At 39.3% G+C, this 20,141-nt stretch overlaps 2 protein-coding genes across 2 annotated transcripts; one reads left to right on the top strand and one right to left on the bottom strand.

Annotated features, from left to right (window-relative positions):
* Positions 1-786: 786 nt before the first annotated feature.
* On the bottom strand, positions 787-19,497 carry LOC145487458 (tRNA N(3)-cytidine methyltransferase METTL2-like). The gene is made up of 11 exons (XM_081466239.1): positions 19,344-19,497; positions 19,062-19,153; positions 18,496-18,556; positions 17,962-18,349; positions 17,094-17,143; positions 16,073-16,133; positions 15,716-15,855; positions 15,132-15,162; positions 14,002-14,077; positions 12,934-12,999; positions 787-926 (listed from the first exon to the last, which is right to left on the bottom strand). Exons 1-11 carry the CDS (start codon positions 19,427-19,429, stop codon positions 787-789), a joined length of 1,191 nt encoding a protein of 396 aa, XP_081322365.1. The 5' UTR covers positions 19,430-19,497.
* On the top strand, positions 944-10,841 carry LOC145487462 (protein escargot-like). The gene is made up of 2 exons (XM_081466248.1): positions 944-6,963; positions 7,236-10,841. Exons 1-2 carry the CDS (start codon positions 6,879-6,881, stop codon positions 7,904-7,906), a joined length of 756 nt encoding a protein of 251 aa, XP_081322374.1. The 5' UTR covers positions 944-6,878; the 3' UTR covers positions 7,907-10,841.
* Positions 19,498-20,141: the final 644 nt, after the last annotated feature.

Genomic DNA, 20,141 nt, shown 5'->3' with positions numbered 1-20,141 from the left:
TAAAAAATAGAAGTCTAGAATATATATTAAGCATCTAAAATACAAAAGTAATAAAAGCTAAAAACGTGATACTAAAAGTAAGGTTTAAAACTAGAACTAGGATTTAAAATCTACTGCTAACTAAGGTTAAAAATGGTCAAGTAAAAACTGTTTCAGTTTGTATTTAAAAATCCTTTTTGGTATAAGTTTCTTCAGCTAACTTGGCAGTGAGACCCAGTGTTAATTATTTTGAAGTCATGAAATCATTGTTGTTCATGAAATCATTTTTGTTGGGTTTCGTTTTAAAATCATATGTGGCCATCTTTCGTATCTGAATGACGAAAGGCAAATGTACATGTCTTTGCAACTTCAACAGGCTCGCAGGCTATGCGAATTGCTGAATCCCTCAGGATCTTCATTAAATGGCTTTAGGCCCTTTTGCGCGCTTTGAAAAAATTCACATTTTTCCGCTGCACGTAACGCACTTGCGTAACAACTCGCGCATGGACCATCCTTCAGTGACTTCATGTCCAATAAATTAACACACGAATTTATTTTAATCAAATTGTCGATAATAGGCCCTTTGCAGGATCCGGTCACATGGTACGGAATTAATTATGCTGGAACGCAAGTTACACAGTGGGACTTCCAAAACAAAGGAAAGTCGGGCTGGACTGGTACGAGTTCCTTTGTTTTGGAAGTCCCACTGTGTAACTTGCGTCCCAGCGTAATTAATTCCGTACCATGTGACCGGATCCTACAAAAGGCCTATTTTATTCCTTTGTCGGTTTACAATTGGAATTGTCGTCATCTTGGTTTTCTGTACTTGCACTGAATCCAGATACGGTACATTTTAAGCTGACGCCCGCGATTCACTTGCAGTCTGCGGTCGACGTAGTTCTGTTCTTCCACAAGTCCAGCCTCTTGGAACATCTGGGAAAGGTCCTCTGAAAATACCAATCATGGTTTATTAATTAAAATCTGGACGTAACGCGCTTTAACAAATCGTAAGGATACCCTGAGTCTTCGATGGTACTGGTCAGCGGGAGGAAGGGAGAAAATGCTCTGGGAACGAGGCAACCAAGGCGAGGTGGGATGGGGCTTTGGGAATATCAGCGGTCTCTGGTGGGCGCAGTGCACTAAGCAGTTTTCTTTTATTGGTGTTGCCAAGAAAAATCGTCATGAGATCGCTGCTACTACAAAAAGAGATTTTGGTTCATTGCAATATCTTTATGCTGATTTACCCATTGAGCTGGTCAATCATAAAGCCAAGCGGCGAAATTAAATTCTGCAAATTGCACGTGCAGTTGTTGGCTTCTTCATTGGCTGAGAGATTAGGAAAACCAATGAAAAGTTGGCAGATATATGTGTTGAATAATTAAAGTAACAAAGAGACGAGTTTCAACTGTTTTAAATACTGTACATCACAGAAACACTGACAGTAAGAGTCATTTGAAAGAATTCGAAATACCAGGGAGTTGTTTATGTCACAACTTTTCCCTCGTACCCGCTAACTTTGTATTGATTGACATGCAATGATTCACAGGCGTGGGCTTTCATATTGAGTTTCTTTATAACTAGGTCCTTATTTGTGTTAAAATCGATTAAGAATTCCCCATCAATAGGCAAATTCTTAAACAGGAGCACAATAATTTACCTACAAAAATAATTTTATGAATGGCCAAGAATTGATCTTATCGGATCGCCCACATTACATAGATGAACGTCATTCTTAAAAAAGTTTGCTTTTTCGCCATTAAAACTTGCTTTGTCACAACCGCAGAATATTCTAACGACTGAGCAATTATTGGTTTCAGTTTTCTCAGTCGACTGAAACGGAAATGATTGTAAGCACTTAACTCCAACTAAACACCAAAACGAGAAAAGAAAACAAAAAACAAGTTGGCTAAAATTCGTTTAACTCTCTCGTTCACACTTGAAATAACAAATCTCCCTGTTTTATATTTACAAGGTTGCAAAGATGGCGCGAGACAGGAGGCTGTATGGGACTCGGGTTAATAATTTCGTTATTTTTGGTCTTTATGGAGCGATCTTTGCTGATATTATTTACACTTTTCCTCATTAAAATACGACTTTACGTAGAGAAGGCATCAGGCTAGATACAAAATGACTGAAAACATTTAAAGAGCTCGTGAAACTTAGTAATATGGTGAAATATTTGGCTCTTTGGACTTAAAATTCAAGGCGAAATTGGTTTTCAAAAACGGGAAAATTTCTGGGTTGTAAAAGCGCTAATGAGCTTCGCGCAAGAAGTATTTAATACATCGGGTTCAAATTCCTCAAGACAGTGAACCATGCTATGCCCTTTCAATATTCAGAACTAATGCGTTTGCAGCTGCATCAGAAACTGTATCGCTTATGCCAATGAGGCAAATATTATGAACAAAGATTCCTCTATACTCGGCAATCCAAACAAGCATACGAAAAACTGGAGAGGCGAATTACGCAGACTTCATAGTAAAGCAACAACTGATTCCTCTACAGCGTGGCAAGCAGTCCTATGGTGTCTTTTCGACTCTTTCGAGACAACACGAAAGGATATTTGGCTAGATTTGAATTTAGCCTGGGCCGGGCACAACACGCGTTCGTGAGAAGAGAAAGATCTCGCCCCAATCCCTTTTCGTCCGTTCGTGACCGTTCGCGAGGATAACCTTTCTTCAGATCTTTGGAGAAATCTGGGATTAGAAGCCGTCTAAATCCCTCAGAGTTGATGAGTAAAATATCTTGCCACTTATCTTAGAGAATCAGGGCATTTCAAAATAAACGCTTTGCGGGAATCGTTTGAAATAGAATTCTCGCACTCAGAATTTCACGCCTCTCAAACATGGCGGGAAGCTCAAGAATTGGCACTCTGTGCCCGTCAACCTTTCTTAATGAAGCTTTTCTTTTTGGCGCCTTTAATCAATGTATTGATTATGTAAGGAAAATTGATATCAATCAATCTTAGTGTGACGGTGAAGACCCAAGTTATTCCACGCCGGGCCCGCAGATCTGCAAGGTCACCAGACGGGAATTCGTGTTAAGTGGCATCTCTCTTCGTCGACAAAATTAATTTTCGGTCTTAATTACACTATTCTTTTAATTAACGAGCTCCAAAACTAAAGTCAAGCGTCAGAAAAACTCAGTGACTATTTTTATGCTCTGGAGACACTCCTGAGCAGAAAATTACGCTGAGTTTCTTTCTGTCCACCCGACAGTGGCCTTCTCTATTTTGTCTCCATTTTGGCCACCCACACTCTAAGGTTTCCTGGATTTTTCGTTGCGTTTTTTCAACAATTTTTCAATATAATTTTGACGTTAGTTTAAGGTTTCATTTAGCTTCAAGACTTGCTAGTCTTTTTCAAGAACTCTGTATTTGACACACAAAACCATATTAAATGCAGCTTGTTTACTTAAAACCTAGAATTTATCAATTTTGGCCAAACATCCCATAGGTTGTGTAATAGGAGAAGAAAGCTACGCTATTCTGCCGAGAGCGTTGGCACGAGAACCAAAGCAATCAATGATTGAATGGTCGGACGGCTCGAAATTAAATTTTACAGGAAAACAAAGAGATCCTCTTCAGCACAGGAAGTGGAAATATAGAAACCAACACGGCAAACCAAAATGATACGCGAAGATTTGTATGCCAAAGTCACAACGTACAGTGGGCACGTAAAAAACCACAACAAAGTAAAAACTGTGACCCATTTTGAAGCAGGTCAAAGCATTGTAGTTACAATACTGTAAGCTTTCCTTGTTTGAAGCCGGGGATAATCGCGCAGCATGAACGCTGTGCCGAATCAATGTTTTTTACTAGTCTATTTTATTTATTTTCCTCGTGGGGAAATTTCAATCACGGAGCTTCAATTTTTGGGCCAAAGTCCTGCACAAATCATTTCGTGTAATTATTTTTTTTTTACCATTCATTCATTAAACTCCCACGTCACTTTAAGGTCAGTGCAACAGGTTTTCTTTCGTATATTAAACGAATCAAGGCGGTGTTGTCGTAAACTGAACAAATGGCGGTTGTTTCAGTGAGACAACGCTAAATTCGTACAGCAGGTTTAGTTATGTTTACTACTGACCTATACAATATTATTTTTTTCAAAAAGCCAAGCGACTCGCTACCTGCGAACCTTTTTCTTTTTGAACAAAATGGAGAAACACAACAGACGCACTCGCACAAAACGCGGTGGCATTTTTGCGGCCGCGTTCACGCTGATTTACACACCTGGTTTACAAAAGCGGCGTTTAAAACTGAAGCCGAACGTTTTAATAACCTTTATTAGAATCACTTTAAACCAAACGACTGAGAAAAAACGCGAGAAATGTTTTCCGAGGAAAGAATTTCGCAATTACAATAAATTTACTTTCATTACAAATCACGTGAAAATGGGTGTTTCTGATTTCATAGTCCATAGAGCAGGTCGTAAATAGACTTTGATTGTGTTTCGATTGTATTACAAAGGAAAATAACCTTGCTAACTGTGAACAAAGGCTTGCACTTGCGTCTAAAAACAAGCAGGAACACCCTCGGTTGAATGCATGGCGTCATGTTCCCAAATTAATTGTTTGTCTACAACTTGAAAGGGAAATAGGAAGTCATTACATCTTGTAAAGAAAACACTTTTGTCTTGAACAAAATCTGCAAGCACGTCCGACGAAGAAAGGATCGACTATTGCTGTGTCGTCAGGGCTGATTATGGAAGCTTTTCAATCGATTTATTCGGCGTAAAAACGCAATCACTACATTAAAATGAACAGGCACTCAACAGACTGTAGTTATAACTTCCTTCAGTTCCAAAGCTAATTGCAATGTCTTAGCAACGTCTCCGGCGCTATGAATTCCGGACGCCTTCAAAACTTCCCTAAAGAAGGATCGCTAATTTACCACTCATTTCAACCGATTGTCACTTGAAGAATTAACTTGTTATTGAATGAAATGAGAGCTTTTATCGTGTCTTAACAGCCGTGATGGTAGCCTACCTGGGTCACCTCGGTCACTTGTTTCCGCTGTGCCCTATGAATTGATGAGTCACCCCGGCGAGCATTTTTTTTTTTCGGGTGATTAAAATACAAGCTACCCATACTTCTTCAGCATTTTGTAATCCTGCAACTTCGGAAATATACATTTAAAGAAAAAACTTTTTCTGCTTCAGGCGATGCTTTTCATGTACACGAACAGCACGGGAAAAAGCAAGCCTCCGATTAGTAGAAAGAACCATTTTGATGTTTAGATACAAATAAGTCGAACTTGGCTTCCAAACTGATCAAGTTTGCCTTCTAAAGCAAACACCTCATCAAGTTAATTTGCAGTTTAAATTGATTGAAACTCCGCAAAGGAACCACAAAATAAAGAAATTCGTCCCTAATCACTAAGAAAGAGCTTAAAAAAGAGAACATATAACGTGACAAAAACAACTTCAGTCCCTCACGCATTTCGCTTTCTCAACATATGGGACTTGCGCCAAGAAATACTATTCCCTGCTTAAAAAATAAAACACTCTAAGACACGGGCATAAAATCTAAAAAAAGAAGAATGTGGCCAGCAGATCCAGATAATTTAGCAGGAATTTAGGATCGAGTTACCGCTGAAGGGCGAGCAACATTTTTCCCATTATACAGCCGACAGGTTCTTATCTTAACAGCATCCACAATATAAGGAGATTGTAAATAAAATTCCGCTCATTGCTCTGGGAATATCAACAAGGAAAAATTTGCCTTCCTTCTGTTGATTTTCCACGTAATCCCGACACAACAAGCCCGGATTAAAAGAATGCACGACTTCCTATAGTTAAGATTAAAACCCAACCGTTATGAGATTGTCATTTGAAATGAGATATAAGGTGGATAGGTTCTTTCAAGGAGATGCTTTCTCCTTGGTAATTAAAAAATTCCGAAAAGACAGGTTGTTGGTTGCTAAGAGAGGGCTTTGCAGAATTTCATTTCGTCCATCAAAACCAAGTGTCACCTTGGCTCGTTGTTTTGATAAACTTTCGACGTCTTCCCCGAAATGTAATATTCAAAACAAGTTCTGTAATCTTGGCCTTGTAGGTTTTTTTTTAAGCGACACGATATTACTATCGAGTCACCTGCAATGCTGATGGTTTACAGGGAGCAGAATTTCGTCTCTTGCTAAGGAAAACCTACACCGCTTCAACATATGATCAGCTAAGAAAGGAAACCAGAAGAGTTTTGATAACAGATTATTAACTCCCCGTGAAGGTTAAACAGGCGCTGGGCCGGGTAGCATCGTTAATTGTTATTACACGGGCCGAAATGCAAATTTTTGGCCTGAAGCGATTTATCGATAGTGTTTGATTTTGATTTGCAGCGCGACGTGTATTGAGGTGTTATTGTTCGAGTTAGTTAATTATCCTCTTGTATTGACTTTCGAATCATAACAATGGCGAACAATGGTAATAAACTCGCATCACCTGTTGTTTTTTTGCTCTTTAGTTCAAACAAGAACTGATTTGCTGTGAAGCCTTAAGCCTTTTTTTAACGACCTTGGAATTTCCTTTGGTTTGAACCCCTTCAAACTGAAGGAAGGGCGAGACGCTCGTATACTTCAAGTCAATTAAGCCTTTTGTTGACTGGCTGAAGCACAGGGTGTGCACTTAATGGGGTTTTTACCCGGGTTTTCCAAATACGGTACAGCTTCTTTATTTTGACCCGAAGCCAGCCCCCCGGCGCGGATTCACACTAATAATGTGTTACACCTGACTTGTGACGTCACGATCAAACAACCAATAAATGCGACAGACGCTGAGAAGAGCAGAGTCGCCCTTCACAACTCCCAACTGTACGTTAATCGGAACACGTTCCGATCTACTAAACAACAGCCCGGCAGAGAAATACTGTCCGACAAATTTGGCTGACTAAGCCTGCGAAAAATGCCGAAAGCATTCTTAGTCAAGAAGAGGACGGAAAAGCTCAAGAAACTGCCTTCGAATGTGATCATAGCCAGCCCGGGAAGCGGTGAGTGCAATAACCTATTGTGTTTGTTCAGATGCACTTGTTATAGATATCAGACAGGTAGCGAGGAGCGTGAAAGAATTCTTCAATTCCAGTGAACGTTCGCTGGCGGGTTTGGCGGTTTCTGTTCGCTTTCCCGAACTGATTTCGCTGGTCGCTTCTAAGGCGTGCTCATTTGCTGAATTTTTGAGCGCTGGCAAGCGTTGCTAACAGCAGGTCGAATTTGTAAACCAAATATCTGATTTATACCATGTGTTTTTCTGCACACGCAACAGGTTATAATCAAGATTTTCAACATGCTACCCCGCATATCAAGAAGGTGGGAATGTTACAGATGCCCGCCGAAATCGGCTGGGAAAAGAGACTTTTTACGTATCCAGCCGAAGTGTCGAGCTTTAATGTACTAAGAGAAGCTCCGAAGAGCGTTGCCGCGGAATCTCAGGAAAAACAGCCTGGCATAAGAAACCTTGATGAAAACGGCAATGAGATCGCCCCAGGGCAAACAGCGCGAAATAGCTACCAGTGTCAAGAGTGCAGTAAGAATTACTCCACTCTCACATCGCTTCTTCGACACCAGCAATACCACTGTCAGCCTCACCACAAACGCCCGTTTCACTGCAAATACTGTGACAAACTTTATGTGTCGCTAGGAGCGCTCAAAATGCACATTCGTACACACACCTTGCCGTGCAAGTGTAAAATCTGCGGTAAGGCCTTCAGCAGGCCTTGGTTGCTTCAAGGACATATCCGAACGCACACCGGAGAGAAACCCTACAAGTGTCCGAACTGCCAGCGAGCCTTCGCCGACAGATCAAACCTCCGAGCGCATCTACAGACGCACTCTGACGTTAAGAAGTATTGCTGTAGACTCTGCTCAAAATCTTTTTCAAGAATGTCGCTCCTACTGAAGCACGAAGACAGCGGATGCCCTGGAAACGGTCCTTAAGTCACAAAAACTGACTTAACTCCGTTCTAGAACTTTCGATTCGTAAACGAAGCGTATCCTTTACGCGTCGTAAGTTGAAAAAGCTTAGCGCGCCTAATAAAAAAATAGTTCACTGTAGCTGTGATTAACTCTGGTAGTTGTTTTTTCCCGATAGCTGTTTTTGTTGAAACACGAGTAAATACGAAACTCAAAACGACAATGGTCGCTCAGAATCGCTCAGGACCCGGTAGCTGAGCTAAACTGAATCCAAAGGGAAGATAGTAAGCGTATAGGAAGAACTGGACACTGAATGAGGATGCAGAGGAGTCCTTTACCATAACAACTGCACCAACAATTCGGTTTCCCTAGGAATTTAAAAGGATTACGTATAAAATTACGTAGAAAGTTCTGGACGAAGAATTGTAACAAGAAACTCGAAACTAAAAACCGGTTCACATCGATAAAAGCTATTACAGCGTAGCTTTATTATTCTATAATTTATATTGAAAAGCAAGTAGAATGTACAAAGAGAACGTTTCTAAATAAAGATTTTATTCAATGTGAGGTCTGTAATCTTGTGCCGCCATTGCGCACAAAGGAACCGCAGTAATCTGAGTAGATATTTGACTATGCTAAACACCTGTTAGGTGAAAGTTATCTCGGAATTACGGAAACTCTGTCAGAAAGACCTGGAATGCAGCCTGATTAAACACTGAAGAGTCCCTTTCTCGTCCATCGACAGCCACCGTTAACGCTTTAGCGAAGAAAACGAGTCGCTGGCAACCAAAAATCAAAAAGTTGTCTTTTCGCGAAAATGCGCACTTTGAAGTCTCGTAGCTTGCCCCCCCCCGGGAGAGACAATATAAATAACAGCCTAGACAACCTGTTTAACTAATCTAATCAAAGCAAAGAATATCATTAGTGATTTTTTACACGTCGGAAATGCGCGAACAAGAAAGGAAAACGCTGGTGATTTAAAGACTAGAGATTAGCGAGATGAAACGGACAAAGCCAGCGAAAATCTGACCACTGGCGCGAAAAAATTTGTTAGTGAAGCTAAAGATGCGACGCGATAAGACGCAAGTTGCTTTGATAGTGGTCACAAAAGCACATCCTGAAAGGGTCTTTCATAAAGGTCATAGCTTCGTTCGCACATAACAGGTTCTTTTGACAAGATGGCATTTTAAGTCTTGAAGCGAGCCAATCAGAAGCGCCCGTCAACCTGTCGCTCCAAAGGGCCTCTCAGCTAATAACCCCTCTAGCCATGGGTAAATTTATTTGTCTTAACTAGCAGGCGCCGTAACAATCAATCAATCTCTTGTAATTGGTTTCCCTGCTGTTAAGAAACAGCGTTTTAAACTTGAGAGCTCCGTTTCTTTTTATAGCTCAGTTACTAATAGCCATTGCTAGAAAGACCCTTACTTGCCACGGCTGAGATCGAAATGCTGTTCTGGGATTACACAGACAAACACCAATAACATTACTGAACAAACGGCTGGTACGTCAGTAAAAACACAATAAAGGGGCTTTCATTTTATCGCGAGAAACCTGCCAATTAGGAGCGAAATGTATTCAACATTTAACCTTATACAATATCTGGGTTATTGAAGAACGTCTTAAAGCGATGAATCAGTGGAATAACATCACGTACGGGCGGAAAAAAGCTTCAGTGCTGACGACAGAAGTTCACGTGAAATTAACCTGACATATCCGGGAGTCTTTTAAAGTTATTCCAAAACACCTGCTGAAATAAATGCTCTTAAAACTCTGGCCAATGAGAGAACTAGCACACAGAACACCACCATTGTTTGTCTCAATGCTCTGTTTGTTAGTGTAGATTAAAATTTGCTTTTAAACTGATGACGGAGTCGTTCTGAACTGTAAACAGGAATTGTAAATTATGGGAAACTTCAAAATACTTCGTACGTGCGTAAGGAAGTACAACAGGTTCAGCAATGATGTCATTTGCAAATCTGCCTGCAAATAAACAGAACACAAAAATTCAAGCTGATCTGATCCGGTTAAGATGAAAAATCAAGATCATGACGCTGAACTTTCAAAACCATAAGGCGTAACTCGAGTTATCTTTTTACCAACGTCCTTCGGAAAACCGAATTCCTTTGGTCCAATTAAAAAGGTAACGAAGCGTTTATTGAAAACTAGCCTCAATTAGCAGGGAAAATTCATTCCATCTACGGGTTATTTTTTTTTTCGGTTTGTAAAGGCCAGCCAGTGGCAATTACATGCGAGCAGAAAATTCATCACAGACAGTCAAGCTATGGTGATCACAAAAGGTTTAATCAATTGCAAACTTCACGATCACTGAAGCGCGAATTGCAAACATTTCAGGTTTTTAATCTCCACATCAATTATTCACCGCTAGATAGACTTGAAACTCACACTTCACAAAGTTATCTAACAACTAAGCAGTTTTGGATTCTTGTGGGCGAGGGCAGGCAATGTTTACATACTTCAAATATTGTGAAACCATGCAAGCCCTTTAAAAGCTGGAACGATAAATGTTGTGAAAGGCATTCAAGGGTTTCATTTATTATCACGGCTAAACTAACTTTGTAAACTTGAAAACAATTTAATCTCAACATCGAACAGTTGTTCACAATTCCTGTTCCCACAAACATACTTTATCGTTAACCCTATTTATGCGGAAGTTTTGTCATCCTAGTCCGATAAACAGAAGGATTTTTTCCATTTCTTAAGCCACAATATTTGTTGAAGCTAAGAAACACTATATTAAAGTGATCAGCTAAGACGGATTTCATTAGAGTTTTCCTCCTTGTCAGTTGGTTTTATTTAAGGACCGGTTCTTGCAGTCGAGAATCAAAGGGTACTAATGCATTTGTGAGGCTTGAAAAAATATTTAAGAGCATAACATCTTTTGGCTTAAAACAAAGTATAATATCGTATCGTGCTCGCTTTTGTCAATCAGTGAACTTTCTCTCACCTTTTTGTTGGCTTTGCCGAGTTATTAGCCAATCAAAGAACCTGTCTTGTATCGCCTTCCAGGAGTCCCAGCCCTCCCAACTTGCTGCTCGGCCACTTGATGGGTAAACCACAAAAATATTTTGCAACGATGTGGAGAGTGTTTTCTACCATAACATATTTATTTTTTTTATGTTTTCAACGATTGCTTTGCCATACAAACAGCCCGTAAAAGGCACTAATCGAATTTTCATTGTTGGAGGTCAAAGGAAAGTTCTGCGGCCGCGCCCAGGGATGTTTTCCCACTTATCTTAATTACAGTATTTTCACACCGTCACGTACGAGTATGTTTGAGTATGGCGGAAAAGCAAATGTCAAATCCATGTCAAATGATCTTGATCCAAAATCTTTGTTTTTAAACACAACTTCCCGTTTCCGTTTCGTCTAACCTGACCGGTTGTATAACAGGTTGTTTTACTATTCGCCAGCACGTACGGAAACCAGATAAAAACAATTCAACGTGAAGTGGACAAGTTCTGAAAAACATGTTTACTCCATACCAGGGTTATGTTTCTCTCCAATAAACCTCTATGTTATTTTGGCATAGAATTTCCTCAGCACTGGTTGCACAGCTCACACAAACCTTGACTTTTCAGGAAATCAGGAAATTTTGAACAAGGCAAAGGTCATTAAACATGACACATAGCTAAAAGGAATTTTCATGGACGGTTTTCAGACTAGCGCCACTGGCAACGGATTCACCAGCAAATTTGCATCCCTCCTCAATTCTTTTGGGCAATAACATGTCTTTTTATAAACTGACTGAATTCTAGCTACCTGCCATGATCAGAACGGACAAATGAAATAGACGCAATCTAATACACTCCCATCATCACTTCAGTTTAAATTTCTGACAGATCACACAGTAAACCCGATCGAGATTCCAATGGTATTTGTTTTGAAACGGGAAAAACTTCGCTTCGCCATAACACGCCGATAAGATTTTTCGTGAAAAAGGAATTCTATATTTGACATCATTGTGGTGCTCGAATGAAGATCAACTTTCATCTGAGATTTAAAAGCTATCAGAGGTTTAACATTTAAAGACTGCTTACGGGCCCATTTTGGCTTCGACTTGAGATAGGTCAAAATAAAATAAAGAAGGGCAAAGAACAAAGATCTGTAGTAACAACTTACGAGAGTGATCTGAAAGACGACACTAATCGTGGATTAGGTTAATCTTAATCATGCTTTGAACTCATGGGCCGCGGGAAATATCTACCACCTCCAAATCCCACTCACACCCAAAATATTATTTTTATGCCCACCATTAAAAAGCGTAAACAAATTCAGTTCTCCTGGGCGAAACATTTCAACATGACCTCTGAAACGTGTACAGCTATCGCTTCATTTTCTTCAAGACTCAGAGATTGAAACTACGGCCATATCGTCTCAATCCTGAAGTCTAAAAATCTGATCCCATCTACCGACACGCACATGCACAGCGCACAGCTTAAATCCACAGCTACCCCACGAATAGGAAAATCTTTGTTTACAACATTTGTCTCATTAGCATAAGCGATACAGTTTCTGATGGAGCTACCAAAACATCGGTTCTCAATATTGAACGGGGATAGCATGATTAACTGTCCCAAAGGAATTTGAGCCCAATGCATTGAATACTTCAGTTTTGTACGACGGGGCTTTTTTTATAAACTCAAAATGTTACAAAGAATGTATGAGCTCATTAGCGCCTTCGCCACCCAGAAATTTTGAAGTTTTTTAAAAGCAAATTTCTCCTCGAATATTACACCCAAAGAGCAAAACATTTCAATAATTACTAAGTTTCACAAGATCTTTTAAAAATGTTTGTAGTCAATTCGAGTCTAGCGTGATGCCTTCTCAACGCAAAGTCGTCTGGTAATGACTTGACAGTCAACAAGTAGCACGAGAACTCCGATACCCTCTCTGCGCATGCGTAATTTGACTCACGAACCAAGAAACCTCGTTCCCATGGTATTTAAAACGAGGTTACTCGGGCTAAGTCGAAGAAGAAGGTCACTAGGCACTACGATTTGCTGTGAAAAATCTTTCTATATCTATTGTACCTTGTGTGAAGAAGTACACTCTTGTTCCGTCACCGCGCACATAGAAATTGTCCGACAAGCATTTCCCTGGGAAGGAAAGGAGAAAAGTTACTCAAAGTTAAAAGGGCAGTGACAATGATTTTTAGCAGGACCTCAAGAGGCTTGATAAAGCAAACATGTACCGTATGAAATCTAACAACAATGGTTTAATTTTTTGGTAAAGTATTATGCAAAATTGTAACGATACAAGGATAGATACTGCATTTTTGAAGGTTCGCGTTTTTGCGGATTCAGTCGAAAAAAATCGGAAAGCTAAAACGACCTGCAAATCTGGAATGCCATTTAGAATTGTATATAACCTGCGCGACAGGCGAATTATTTTAAAAAAATTAACGGTACAGGGTGAAGTAGAATACACACTCCGAGCCAGAAATTGAAAATTTTAATTTGCTCTTTACAAAAAAGTCAAGAAGACTTAAAGGTCTCAAGGAGCTGACAGATGAGGGGTCATGCTGTATGGACATGTCACAGTGACAACCCTAAAATTCATGCGACATAACGAGGGGGAAGGCAAAATCCACCTCTTTTGCAACTCATTTAGTACACGAGAGGGCGTGTCGTTGCTAAAGCTCCGGTTACTTCATGTGAACAACCCGCGATTTTGTTACTTACAACATATGAACAACATGTCGTAACATGTGTCCCTGTAATACAACCCCTCGTGAGTAGCCAGGTACCTTTAGGCCCCATCCACACAACGACAGAGGAATTTGAAAACGAAGGTTTCACTCTGAAAACGCAACAAATGTATTTAAAAATGCAACAATCACCGGTCAATGTGTATCTGTATTTGAGGAAAACTCGGTCACGGGAATCACATGACTATCGTGACGTCATCGATTTCGAAAAGCTCGGCGTTTTCAAATTCCCCCGGTTTGAAGAACGATTTTGGAAAAGCTCGGTTTTCTTGACGGATTAGTGTGGACGGTAAGCCTAACCGTAGAAACAAAGCTGGGTTTTCAAAATTCTTCGGCGTAGTTTGGACGCTTCCTTATTCTAAGACTAAACAATTATAAAAGCGAGGCTTACCGTTCTTAAACCTAAGCTGTGCCATGTCAAATCGACCATAGTCTCTAAAGAGAATCAATCCACCTGGCTTAAGAAGCTGAAAAAAGACAATATAAGAAAACAAACAATTCTAAATAATGATTGCTCAACAGCCACGAAAAGATAAGCAAAGCCGACAAAAAGTAGAATTAACTTGATTTAATACAATATTTCGCCTGGTCACTACCACCCTTCTTTAGGTATACAGGAAAATTACAAAATACTTCAAAACACGTGCGTATGAAAAACAGGTCGTAATTTCCCTCTTATACCTGAAGAAGGCTGGTAGTTTCCGAAATATTGTATTAAATAAAGTTAAATTCTATGTTGAGTCGCCTTTGTTTTATTATTCGTATGTATCTTTAGCCGACTTTTTCAGTCTCTGATCCAACGTACATTACTTGCAAAACATTTCCGACGATTTCAATTTCGGACAAAAAAGGGTCCAAAATTGAAATCGTCCGAAATTTTTATGCCTCCAAAATTTTAAGCATCCGAAATATTTACAGTACAGTAAAAAAAATTGTTAAGTAGCTCCAAAGCTCTACGTTTCCTTTATGAGGCGAGCTCTACTTGGGACACTCCTTGAGATAAGTAAGGGTTTGATAGAGTTTGCGCTATTTTCTCGTCGGTATATCTCTAAAACCTTCAGGGTACAGTAAAACTATCATTTTCAAAGATGTTGTTTTAGTGTAATTCATGTTTTGCAGATGTAAATTTACTTAAGCTATGTTTCATCACATTGTCCGAAACTTTAGTCCGAAATTCGTCCAAAGTGAGGTAAGTGTCCGAAAATTAAACGTACGGAATAAAACGTCTGAAAATCTTTGCTAGTAATGTATACCGGTAGTATTATTGTTCATGGATGTTTGCTACTTTTTCTTGTTTCAATAGCAACAGTTATGTGGCTTCCCTTAGTGAGAGGTACAACAGTATTTTTCCTGCTACTATAATAATATTATAATTATAATTACTCTACGCAGTTATCGATTCATGGTTTCTTTGTTTACAGTCAAAGTATATTTCTCATATTTGAGAAAACGTTTCACTGTTTGTCTATATTACAGACAATATGAGTACATCACAAGGATGTTATCACCAAGAACACTCACCTTAGATAACCTGCAAATTACGTCTTGCATTCTGCAGAAAAAAGAAATAATTATGTTGCAATCATAAATGCTGAAAGTTAAATCACATTACAGTTAACTAGGAAATATAAAAACATGAGAGGTTATAACAAAATGATTGAGAAGGTTCGAGATTCTCATTTTATTTTGCATTCGCAATTGGTATGTAACAGAGAGCTCACAGCTTTGACAAAAGACCGACCTCTCTGAAAAACTTCCAGTCAGTGCCGGGCAGTCACTTAATACTTTGCATTTGTTTGAGAAGTTAGTGCAGACAACTAAGTTAACCAGTTATATAACCAGAATGATTGCCACAGAAACATAGAACTATTGAACCAAAGGAAAACAATGACTAGTGCCATGCCAACTGCACCTTATGCAACTACATGTACTAGAGCACGATAACAATGATGTTGGCGACAAAGATAATGATGATGATGATGATGATGACAAAGAAGAAGATGAAGATGGCAATGATGGCAATGCTGACAACCAAGTTACGTACAAATCTTCTTTTGACGCACAAACCTATTCCTTTATAATCTGTGAACACCATTTTGACTTACTTGTCTGGGTGAATTGCTGACAGAACAAAAATAAGGATGATAATGTCCAGACTTTCATCAGGAAATGGGAAGACAAATCCTTTATGTGTGATATCACACACAAAGGCATGACATCTATCTGTGCTATAATCTGAGTGTTCCTGGAAAAGAAAAACAAAAATATATATATAAGAATTAAATATTAACCTCAAGTTCTAATATGTCCACTATCCTACCATTTAAAGTTTAAAAGCAGCAGTTTTGGATTTTGTGCCCACCCTCCTTCTTGCAGGGGATTTTCCCTCTGACAACTCCCCCTTCCCTTACGCCAGTTAATAATATTCATTAATTCTACAACAAGGTGAAGGCGTAGCTCACCTTTACCAAGTTGACCGCATTTGAAGAGAAATCACAACAATAAACAAACAAATCTGGATCGCTGCAAGATAAAGGGGCACACATTATTTCAAATACAACACACACTCAACAATCTAAAGCTCTTATATTAATAGCATCTGGCCTCTAAATCAAATAACCATCACTGTCCAGGTTCAAGCCCTGCCCAGGGATATTGTGTTGTGTTCTCCGGCAAGACAGTCACAGTGCCTCTCTCCGCCCAGGTGTATAAAATGGGTACCGGCTAATTTAATGCTGGGGGTAACCCTGTGATGGGCCAGCATTCCATTAAGGGGGGAGTAGAAATATTCCTAGTCACTTAATGCTACGGAAACCAGGAAAAGCTTCTGCCTGATGTGCCCCTTGGCTCATAAGCAGACTTTACCTTTAAGCCATGTCATGCATTAGACAGTCCTGCAACTGCATTTTTAGAATGGGGTAAAAAGTCTGCATTCAAGTCCAGTGGCCCATCAGGCTGATGCTTATTTCTGGTTCCGTAGCATGAAGCAACTAGGAGTAATCCTGTTCCCCTCCTTGATGGGATAGAGGTCCATCCCAGGGTTACCCTCAGCATTAAATTTATACACCTGGGTGGACAGAGGCATCATGAGAGTAAAGTGTCTTGCCCAAGGACAACGACCCCAGCTAGGGCTCAAACCCAGACCTCTGGATCCAGAATCCTGTGCATTAACCATTAAGCCACAACCACACTTCCCATCTTTAGAACACCTCATGTTTAATTTGGAACAAGGAAGACTAAACTGATAACAAATGATACCTTTCTAAACTTTCATTTCAGTGATACTGATTATTTCTGAGAAAAACATTTGGTCAATGTGACAATGCATTCTTTACCTACATGATTCATATAAACTTGTGCAAAATTATACTTAGTTAAGTTGTAGACAAGAGACATGATTCTAGCTCATTTCATTCCATTATTCAAACCAGCTAATCATTCAATGTGAATGAATGCTTGAACAAGATGTTGTCACAAACTTACTTATTCGCTTCCAAGATTGGAAAAACTGTGTTTCCTACTCCACAACCAACCTAGAAAAGATGACATAGATTCAACATTGAAAAACTAACTTAAAACTAACTTACTCAGATTTAACTGAAATGCAGTGCAAAAACTCCTATAAAATTCTTAATGGAAACTGTATCACTGAGCCGACTGCTATTAAAAACTGGAAAAACAAATTCCCTGATACTTGCACTGATTGGAAAAAAATTGTCATTTACATATCAATCTACAAAGGATACTAAATTAAGACAATTTTCATTCAGGTTACTACACAGAATAACAGTGACCATAAAGGAGCTCTTTATTTGGATGCCCTCTTAGCGATTCTGACAATTCTGATTCTGATTCCTTTTACCTGAAAACCATATCATGGTTTAATCATGAAAATGACACTGATATATTTACTCTCTCTGATAAACAAACAACTTTGAATGACAACCCCTTATAATTCAAGTAACCCATCACCCAAGACACAGACTACACCTTTTCATCAGTCTTTATATAATTATTTACGCTTGTAAATGTTTACACAAGAAACCCAAATACAGAAATTTCAAAGAAAAGCTGTATTACAATGGAAAATAGAGAAATGTGCTCCTCCCTACAAGTAAGTCACAAAATCTCCTCTTAAAGCTATGTTTTCTTTTTTTTTTTCCTGATTCAACTACTGTCACCAATTTTAATAGCCTGTCAAAAATTGCAAAATCTGTTGAACTGTGCCAAAGAAGAGAAAATTTAACTTCCTGCTTATGTCCATCTCTCAACCTGTGCTAAAACTCCCAAAAGAGAGAAGTGAGTCTACTCAGGTTTTCATCATCAAGTTATAAATTAAAGAATCTTTTACCTCAAAAACTCGTTTCTTTTTCTGGTGTCCAGGAAATACTTCAACACAGTGTCTGCCAGATGTTAAATTATTTTCCTCTGTTGATTCAGGACTGGATGAGTTAAGGTTTTCCTTAACTGAGCCAAAAAGACTGCAATCTGGTTCTTCAAAAGTACAACTAGATCTTACAATGTTCTTTGTTGCAGCAAAATCTACTGGGGAAACATCAGGGTTACTAACAGCATTTGAGTTCTCCAAACATTTTCTTGATAAATTTGTCTCCTTCTCTGGAAACTTCTCCCTTTTTGCCTCCTCAGAATTTGTATTCTGACTACATTGAGGATCAAAAGATTCTGGTCCTGACAATTCAGGGAATTCTGTAAACAGCCAGTGACGATCTTTGAAAAACCTGCAAAGAAAAAGAAGAAAGACTGTTTAACAGCATGATCTGAAAACCACCTGCACCACATGATGGCCATACAAAAAAAACTTGTGTCACGATCTCTGCTACATGATTATTTATTGACAAATAATTTAATTATTCCCCAGGATTACCTGTTTTGATGTTGCATGTAAAATTCATCCCAAAAACTATCAGCCTTCTCCTCATACAATGCTGCAAGCAAATGTTACAAAAAGTAACACAAATTAAAACTGGAACTGAACCATGCTCAACCTGTTCCAGGCCCGGGGGAACTAGTTACCATATAAAAAGAACAGGAGTGCTCGTCATACCTTTTAAGGGTTAAAAAAGCAGGGTTGGTACCTCTTTGGGTGTTCAGCCTCAAAAGGTCCAAAGCGGGAGCTTTTAGGATATTGAGCCCAAAATTTATTACAGGAGATATTTGATAATCAACCTTATATACGAGTAGAATGTATCACTATTAAAGTGATGGAAATGTGTTGTTGTACTATTGATACTTCTTAGGGGTGAAAAAAAAACTTTCAAGCCATGCCTGTGACATAATAGGATCTTGGTACCGCTTAGGGGATCTTTTCAAAATTTTCAATGAGCACCCTGCCCTTTTTATATGGTAGTCCCCTCCCCCCCCCCCCCCCCTCTCCCACCACACAAACACTCCAGGCAGCTACCATGCAAAACCAAAGGGATCATTCTGTACCTTGTTGATCTTCTCCAACTTTGATGTTTGAATTTTCATTGACCTTTTGCTGTGCAGCTTGCTCTTGTTCACTGTCCCATTCCACATTGTCCCTGTATAAGACAGTGACAACAGATACATGTATCACTCTTATCAAGATCAAACTTTGAATGAGCTTCAATCCAGTCCGGCGGTCCACTCCATCATATGATGACAAACTTGGACAATAAACGGTTTATTGAAAGCTCAACAATATCATAGTTTTAGTTAAAGTATACGCTAAAATTCATATTGATAACTTACCAAGCATTATGTTCAAAGACTTTGGTCGGATCGGAAAGGAAACGATTTCCAAACTGGGGTCTCGAACAATCCTCGCCGTCCGCCATATTGGAAGAATTTTGCACACCAATCAGCGCGCGGGCTCAGAAAGAAAAAGACTTGTACCCAGATCTCCGACGTGCCAAACGTGTTTTCGGAGATTTTCCTCTTCGCTGTGACGTTTTAATGTAATAAATTAAATTTCAAGAACTATAGGACTCACTTTGGAGGGGGACATGGGGGTTTGCGGTGTTGCGGTGTTGATGTTTTTTTAATGCGGTGATGCGGTGAATAAAATCTTAACTTGCGGTGTTGCGGTGATCTCAAACCGTACGGTGTGCGATGTTTGTGTTTTTCATGCTGCGGTGTTCGGTGAAATGAAAATGTTTGTAGTGTTGGGGTTTTTTGATTTACCTTTCTCAAACCTAAATTTGACCTAAATTTAGCATGTAAACTTCGTTTATCAATGCTAATTTATGATAAACACGCACCATTGAGGTTAATAATTTGTAACAAAATACGGACAATCCTGGAAATTCTGGAAACGCCAAAGACGAATATAATGACTTGTATTATTGACTGCGAAGCTTTTTTCTACGAAAAAAGAAAAAGGTGGCAAAAACTACCGGCCACAAAATATGTTCAGTTGTCGCGTCGGCAGGGAAGAAAGAAGGCTCTCTAAGCTAAGGAATCTTTGTAACTTACATCTGTTTACACTCTGATACCGGTCTATACCCGCTCCAAGGTCCTGCGACTTTCTTGACCTTCTATTTTTGCAAA

Source organism: Orbicella franksi, chromosome 5 (genome assembly GCF_964199315.1).
Source record: "Orbicella franksi chromosome 5, jaOrbFran1.1, whole genome shotgun sequence".
NCBI classification, from domain to species: Eukaryota; Metazoa; Cnidaria; class Anthozoa; order Scleractinia; family Merulinidae; genus Orbicella; species Orbicella franksi.
This window is presented reverse-complemented; position numbering and strand designations above follow the sequence as displayed.